Raw genomic sequence first — 8247 nt, 5'->3', positions numbered from 1 at the left:
TCGAGTAGTTTTTAGGTAGATTTGGGTTTTATTAACAACTACAAGGAGCCTTAATTGTAACTAATCTTTTTGAAGTATAGCACAGATGTGGCTAATACTTTTCCTTGGGTTGTTACATATGGTATTAGAGCCGACCCAGTAATCACAATTTGATTGATTATATAATATGTGTGAGAGTGTGATGAGTCCCACATCAGGTATTCACTAGGTAAATCTAAGGACATTAGGGATTTAAGTGGGAGAGATTGTGATGCCCCAATTTGATTGATTGTGTGAATGTGTGATGAGTCCCACATTGAGTATTTACTGAGTAGATCTAGCGTTTTTACTTAGGTCATTATATATGGTATCAGAGCCATGCTCTAGCCGAAAGTATGGGCCCCACATGCGAGGACGTGTGTGCCCATAAAGGCATGCCCTAGCCGGAAGTATGGGCCCCACATGCGAGGACGTGTGTGCCCATAAGGGAGGTAGGAGGTCTTGCATTTCATGAAATCTCACATCATCTAAGGAAGCACATGTGGATGTACTTATAAAGAATGACCTTTCTTTAATATGCAGATGCCTTTTCCAACAGTGAGAGAGAACAAAACTGTGAGGGGTATAGGTCCCAAAGCGGACAATATCTACACAGTTGGGGCGAAGTCATTACAGTCCCACTTCTATTCTCAATGTAAGAAGAAAAAGACATTACAGGCAGGGCCTCCCTATGCTAGTTACAGTTGGATTTAAGAGGGCTTAAGATTGCTACAGTACACAAATCTCTTAATGGAGCTGAAGACTTCAACTGGGTTATATTATAATTCTGTATTGAACAACTAGTTATTAAAGCATTTTGAATATATTTATTTGATGAGAAAATAGGCTGGATGTGGCTGAATTGGGCTTGAAAGTAAGCCACAAACCTATTTAGATGTCAAGATTTTGGGGTTGTGCCTGACATACTGTTGTTAATATCTTTGTAGATATATCATATCAGGCCATCCATGATCCAACACAAAATTTCAGCAACCAAATCAGATTGTCTATTAGTTAAGTCCATGTTCGGCAAAAGGCAGTTGCTAAGGAGCAGCGGTGAAATGGCAATTTCCCCCTATTTCCATTGAAGTAGTAAGGAAAAAGATGTTTTGTTAATAGGAAGGAGAGTGTTTACTAGTACAAATCTTTAAGATGGCAATGTAGTATCATACATTAATAAGTGAAATGTAACTTACAATTCAGTGGAAGCGCTTGTGTCTTTACACAATAATCGCTCTTGAAGCATATATTTTACTAATACTCAATACCAATTGTGCTTAACTATTACCTTTTACTACCCATAAATAATTTCTTATATCGCCAAAGAATCACAGATTATTTGTAGCTTGGCATAAAACAAGGAATAATTTTTGGTCACCAATCCCTTACTGAACCTTGCCCATCCACCACAAAGTACTTGCAGAAGCATATTTTCCAGAAAAAGGAAAAATATTGCCTAGATGAGATACCCCTATCTATATGTAACTCGTTGAATCCCGCATTAATCATGATATTGAAAGTTCTTCTCCTGTAATATTACCATTCTTGTTCTTCATTTCACGCTTAATTGCTTCTTGTCATATGCAGGCTATGATAATTTCACCAGAAAGTTTCTACCTGCTTTTTACAGTGTTCTCATCTCCTTGAATTGGTTTCGGTGCCTGTACTCGCTGAAGAACAAGTAGCTTCCACTGATAATCGCTTCAACATGGCAGGACATGGATCCGCCCCAAAGGTAGTATTTGATATGGTAACCAAGCAACTCTCCTGCCCCATGCATTTCTGTGAAATACATGACGTTAAGAGATGTTAGTACAATTTTTTTTAACAGAAGATTTGCAAGTTTATAAAACCACAACTAGATCACATATATTACAGAAAAAAATAAAGATTGCAGTTGAGGAAGTGCCTTTTTTACAACTTCAAGAGAGTTTGGTGCATGGCAGGTTCCCTTTTGGAAACTTCCACAAGTTCCGGAAGGAGTCCCAAAACTTGCAAATTTAATAGTTGAAATGGACTCTCCTGCTGCACAGCGCAAGTGAACCTTGGCCTGGTGAAGCATTTTTGGTTCACCATGGCCCTCAGTACTAAAATTCTCAATAGTTGGGTGGTGCTCAGATGTATCAGCACAAACACGTGTCACTGATCTCCGCACAAGAGAAATCTTTGATACATCCCCACCAAGTTCCTCAAAAACTACCAACAAATTTTGTGTTGGCTTTAACCAGGACCTTGGAACATGATACCTGAATAATACATAACGTAAGTTAAAGAAGTATGAAGAAATGTCTAATGAACCAAGCTCAGCTTGCCTTTTGCCCAAATTGCGATCTTTGAGGGCAGGTATAAAGATTTAATTGCTATGTTAAATGTTTTGATAAGCAGCAACTAAGAATCTAATACCATCTTTGGGTTGGTTGGTCACAACCAAGTTGGCATTTTGTGGGCCTGAATGTCCCAGAGTAGCTACAAGTATTGCAATCGCCTTTTGCATACGCCATCCAGTATCTTCCTATGCTCTGTCCATTGATCCACACTTGACCCTTTCCCATGCTCCGCATGTCTAAAGCCAGTGGCTCATTTCCTTTAGGTGCATTGATATAAGCCTGCAATTACCAATTTATTTAGCTTCTAACTGAACTTGTCTGTAAAACTAAATATTTTGTCTTGTTCCTCCTCCTCCCCTCCCCCCACCCCCACCCCCCTTTTTTTTAAATATATATTTTGTTGTTCTCCTACCTTATACCATGTCAGAGGCTGATGGCTTTGCGTAGCTAGTGATCCTCGGATCCAATCAACAGACGAGGCTCCATTAGGAGAGACCAAATTCATTGCCTCTCCTTTTAGGCCAACCTGTATACAGAAGATACTGTGAGACTAAAACTTTTGGGATCAAGACAAAACATTAACAAATAACTGAATAAGATGTTCCTGCATTTGTGTTCATATAACTGCTCTGTCTGACCTGGTAGGACCATTTCTGCCATGATAAGTCTCTTTGCCCCTTGTCAAGACCATGTAGCAACACTGGACCAAGGATTCCTGTTTTCCATGTCTCATAATGGAATCCAACATTCTTCAACAACACAGAAATTTAGAAGTCAGTACCTGAAATAACTTAATGGCTTATGCTTTTGCCATGTTAATGATCTAGTTGGGTCAAGTCCGGAAGAGCTTCTGCAGCCCCATGTTAAATGACCCGAAGATTAGGAGAATGGACCAGTTAACTTGCAGTTTGACAAATGATTAAACTGCCAGATTTGCATTTGGACAAAGTCATGGATGGGGCACTAACCGGTAATCCCACAGCTATACTGAGTAGTGCAATTTTATTTGTTCCAGCATGCAGGTTGACGGATCCAGTAAATGTGAATTGCCTCTGCTCCCTGGTCCCAAAGGTCGACCCTGTAACAAGTTATAACACGACATTACCAAACTAAATTTTCTGGTGTGAGAGTATGCAGGTACTAAATTTGAAGTACTAGTCCACTAGCAAAAGACAATATTTCATTTTGGCTGGGCTTCAAGTCAATTACTAAGGTTAAATTTAACAAACCTGAATATTGCCCATTGATGAATACGTGAACAGCATGCCCAGCTGACTGCACGCTAAGAGTGGGCTTTTGTCCTCGCAGAAATGATTCTGACGGATTAACGTCAACACTGAAATGACATCCAAACTAGAAAATTATACAAAGCTTTTTCAATATTAATTAAAAAAGGCCAAAATCAAGAATAGATCACATTGGCAGTCAGAACATGTGCACTCTAGGTGAATCTCTGTACAGTGTAAAGAGTAAATTGAGTATATGTTAAAGAGTAAATTGAGTATATGTTAGTAGGCCAGAAAGTGTAGGGAAGACTTTTAAATATAAAATTGTTTCTGCAAGCCCTGCAACGCTTGAGCTATCTTCCATTTCATCTCTCTCCCCCGTTCCAACCCTCAATTTCTCACCAATTCCTTATTCATTGTGTTACACAACCAATCTATAGTAATGAAGAGCCAAACTAAACGCACTTATATGGATTGTGGAAGCCACAGTCAGGTCACATTGTAATTTCACAAAATATTAATAAAACTTAGAGATAGGAAATAAATGCCCATTCTCCCTTTTTCTTTTAATTTAAGATGTTCTTTCATGATACCTTGGGAATTTCTTAATTCACTAATGTGAAAACATTATTTAGGGCTTTGAGATCCATTAAACTACTAATTGACAAATTAGGGGATAAGTATTCATGAATTGGATGATGTAGCAGCTCACCTGGTTATGTACCATAGATAGTCACTCGAGTCTCTGGTAACATTTACTTGCTCCAAGAGTCCAACAGTTGTCATTGATGACTGGTCCACTAGAGAAGAAATATCTTCACCATAAGTCTCCCATGAGAGCAATTCAGAATCGGTAGGCAACATTTGCATCTGTGAAGTTTGAACTCCCACCTTTTTGACAGGACAATTGTATCAGTCCTTTGTCCGAAAAAACAAAGCATAAAATAACCTACTCCAACACATTAGTTGTTTTTCCTTCTGACATGGATTGAGATGAAAGCAAGAACTTTACTTACCCTTGCAGTATTAAATACAGCGTTTCTGCAGTCAGGAAGGATGCTAATTGACCAAGGAGGCAAATCGTAATGCATGTTATTGAATAGTATCCTAGCAGCAGAAGTTGTGTGGTAGTTTGCAAGAAAAGCTGCACACCGTCCTCTCCCTGAAGAGAATACATGAGCCTGGGAGATGACCATAATTGAGTTAAGCATTTCCATTGCCAAAGTTAGTATTGACATGGATTTTCCAGCTAAGAGAAATAGCTGACCTGCTGATAGGTTCCTAAAGAAGTAACAACAGGATCTGAAGAAACTAAAGCCTGTTCACATAGCTTAATAGCTCGATGAAGCTCCTTCAAATGACCATATTTTGGTTGCCTGATCAAACCTAAACACAGTCATAGTTAGTTGTGACTAAGAGTTACAAAATATAAATTGACATTACCAAAGTGCTATTTTCACAGGGAAGGAATCAGGATCCAAAAAGTAATGAACTCAAAGCAGGATAGAATATAGAAGTCTTGTTTGAATGCAAGATGTGGCAACATATTCTGAACAATATTTGGAACTCATTTGAATTCTTGGACTAATGTCACAATGAATTTGAGTTCAGGGAAACACATTCATTTGGGAAAACATGAAAAGAATTATTTGGTGTAGTTTGGAAACCTTAGAAATCACTTGCAAAATACATAATTAATCCATGGGTTTGTGGGTCATTAATGAAATTTCTTGCTAGGCATGCCTACATGGTGAATACATTTAAAGCATCACAAAAATCTTAAGAAAATTTATCATGATGAATTTGAGCTCAGCTTTCTCACCATACTCATCAATTGGGGCATCATAGTCATAACTTGTTGTAATGAATGGACCTCCAGCAGTGCGTCCAAAGTTTGTTCCTCCGTGATACTGTCACAAGCCAGAAGTCATTGACTAAGACCTCAAATTTAGTGACAGGAAAAACTAGTCCTTTTTAAAACAGAGAACTGATTCACACAAGATAACAAACCATGTAGTAGTTTATGTATGAGCCACCCTTTTGTATGAAACGAGCAACACCAAATGCCAAATCTTGAACTGGTCGTTGGTGAATTGTGCCACCAAACTCTGTGAACCTAATCATTAAGAGAGGGAGAGCGGGGAAATCAGAGGAGTATGTTTGCATTCATACTGTCAGCTTCAAATGTACCCAAAGCACTTATTTACCAGCCACTCCAAGCCTCAGTCCACATGGTAGGTTTGTAAGCTTTATTGGGAGAGAAAGCATCACAGTAAAAACCGTTACACGCATTTATCTGTAGTCAAGATATGGAGAGACCAAACTCAGAATTTTCAGATGAGTTAAAAGGATTAGTTATGCAAGAAATTTTAACTGCAAGTTAATCTTCAAGATTTAAAACTATTCCAAAAGTCTATAATACTATAGCCAAATTTCAAAGTAACAATGGAATAGGTAGGTCCAGCATGTAAGAAGAAAAGGAGAGCTCACCACAGGGTCTGGGGCATCGTCTTCCTTGCACATCACCCATGGGACTCCTGTATTCAATCCAACAGCCATCTTTGCCGCCCAATTTATATACGCATGGCCAGCAGCTCCAAGTGCCTTGCTTTCAGGCCCATACTCGTTCTCAATCTATGCAAAGCAGAAGAAGAATATACTGCAAATCAGTTCATACAAGAACCATTCACTGCTATCAATGCCAAATCCATTGTTGGCCAAAACTCAAAAGTTGCTACTGCCTACCACACATATCTTGACATCCATCAAAACAGATACACAGGACCTAAAACTTTACAAGGCCATATGTCAAGAAGCCATACCTGCGAAAGGATAATGGGACCGCCTTGCGAAGCAAATAGCCTTTCATTCTTCATCATCTGGACAATCTTCTGGGTGAACCCTTGCATTGCCGTCTTCATGAAAAAACATTTACACAATTTTAATTATTAAACCAACATGAGCGTCATAATTGTTACTATGTTCCTTTCTTCTTCTTTTTTCACTTCAATTTGACATATCAGATTAGGCCTCGAATTTTCAGGAAACAACTGAGGGAAGTAGAGGAAGAAAAACCTTGAAAGGCTCATTATCTGTTCTGAAGCTCATACCAGGAACATACTTCAACCAAACAGGGAATCCCCTATATCAAATAGAAAATGACAGCCAAATCAACCACTCATACAAACTTTGGAAAAAAAAAAAAATCTAACATCAAGCATTTAGTTTGCCATAAAGATAGAAAACATGTTACACATTTAGATCTAGCCAAAACAATAAAATAAAACAAAAGTGGAAGTTAGGTACCCAAAATTCCATTCTGCACAAACATAAGGTCCAATGCGGAGATGAGCATAGAGCCCTACTTTCTGCACTGTCTTAATGAACCGTACCAGATCATTCCTGCCCTCAAAATTATACTAAAAGCCAAGTTCACACAAAAAGGAAAAGGCTTAGAACTAAAAGTTCAAAACATATGAAGTGTAAAGTGAAGAGAAGAGACCAAAACAAAGTGGAAGTAAGAAATGGTGCAGATCAAGAATGGTACATTGCCAGGAGAAGGTTCATGAACATTCCAAAACACATAAGTGTCTATGACATCCAAGCCTCCATCTTTAGCCTTCTGAATAAGGTCTTCCCACATCTAAAAAATTACAAAACCCATTACACAAAAAGTCCAAACAGTCACAAAAATCCACAAACAAACCACTTCTTTTAGATGAATTCAAAGAAAAAAAGAAAGGTTAGGGATATACTTCAGGAGTGCTTCTGGGATAGTGAATGGAACCAGAGATGAGAATTCTTCTTTGGCCATTGATGAGAATAGCCTTCTTATCGTAGGTGACACTGCATTGTGTCAGCTCAGAACCATGATACAAGACCATTAAAAGCAAGATCAGTAGCTTGGAAACCGAGTGAGTTTCCATATCTTCTCTCTTTCTCTCTCTCTTTCAAACTATGTGGATTGAAAATTTTGAAAGCGGAGCTCAGAGTGGCGAAATGTGTGTGGTGTGGGGAACAGAGTGAGATAAAGAAGCTCTGAGACTGAGCTTCTGTGATCTAGCTACTTCTACTGTGCAACAATGGCAACACTTTGGGCTTCTCCTACTTCATTAAATATTACTGCTGTGAGCTCAGTACAAGTAGTGAAGTACAACTTTTAAATGTTAAAGTTTAAAAATAAAATAAGGTAAAATTGAACATTTGTGAGTTGTAACTCAATATATCATTTTTGTTTTAAAATTTCTTCTTTATATTATATTATTATCAAATAAATTTCATGAAACAGATAATGATATGTCATGAATTCTGTTATCACATGAACAAGTTTCCATCTATCATAATGATAAATATATTTTTGAAACAATATAAAATCTAAAGCAAAACATTTTTATGCATAATAATAAGTTTCAAATGAAAGTCAAAATGGGGAACTAAATATATAATTGAACCATAAAATAATGGTTATTTATTAGCCCCTTTTTTTTTTTTCAAAAATAATTACAATATATAGCTAATTTTATAGCTGAACTATTTTCTTCATAAACTCTCAAATCCTTTATGTACGATGAGATGTTAATTCAGACATATAACCCTTGGTAATTGTTATCTATTAATTAAAATTAACAAAAGTGAAATTCGAATCATAAACACCTTGCACCATATGGGACTAATAT

At 37.6% G+C, this 8247-nt stretch overlaps 1 protein-coding gene across 1 annotated transcript; it reads right to left on the bottom strand.

Annotated features, from left to right (window-relative positions):
- Positions 1-1146: 1146 nt before the first annotated feature.
- LOC115974413 (beta-galactosidase 5-like) lies at positions 1147-7697 on the bottom strand. Its single transcript, XM_031094779.1, has 19 exons — positions 7327-7697; positions 7119-7214; positions 6878-6990; positions 6647-6713; positions 6394-6486; positions 6062-6205; positions 5779-5867; positions 5582-5687; positions 5394-5481; positions 4839-4957; positions 4588-4752; positions 4284-4462; positions 3575-3681; positions 3314-3423; positions 2984-3094; positions 2758-2871; positions 2422-2624; positions 1928-2264; positions 1147-1800 (listed from the first exon to the last, which is right to left on the bottom strand). Exons 1-19 carry the CDS (start codon positions 7495-7497, stop codon positions 1654-1656), a joined length of 2559 nt encoding a protein of 852 aa, XP_030950639.1. The 5' UTR covers positions 7498-7697; the 3' UTR covers positions 1147-1653.
- Between the last annotated feature and the right edge of the window lie 550 nt (positions 7698-8247).

The sequence above is a fragment of the Quercus lobata genome, chromosome 2 (genome assembly GCF_001633185.2).
Source record: "Quercus lobata isolate SW786 chromosome 2, ValleyOak3.0 Primary Assembly, whole genome shotgun sequence".
Lineage (NCBI taxonomy): Eukaryota > Viridiplantae > Streptophyta > Magnoliopsida > Fagales > Fagaceae > Quercus > Quercus lobata.
The sequence above is the reverse complement of the archived record's forward strand: the minus strand, read 5'-3'. Positions and strand labels throughout refer to the sequence as shown.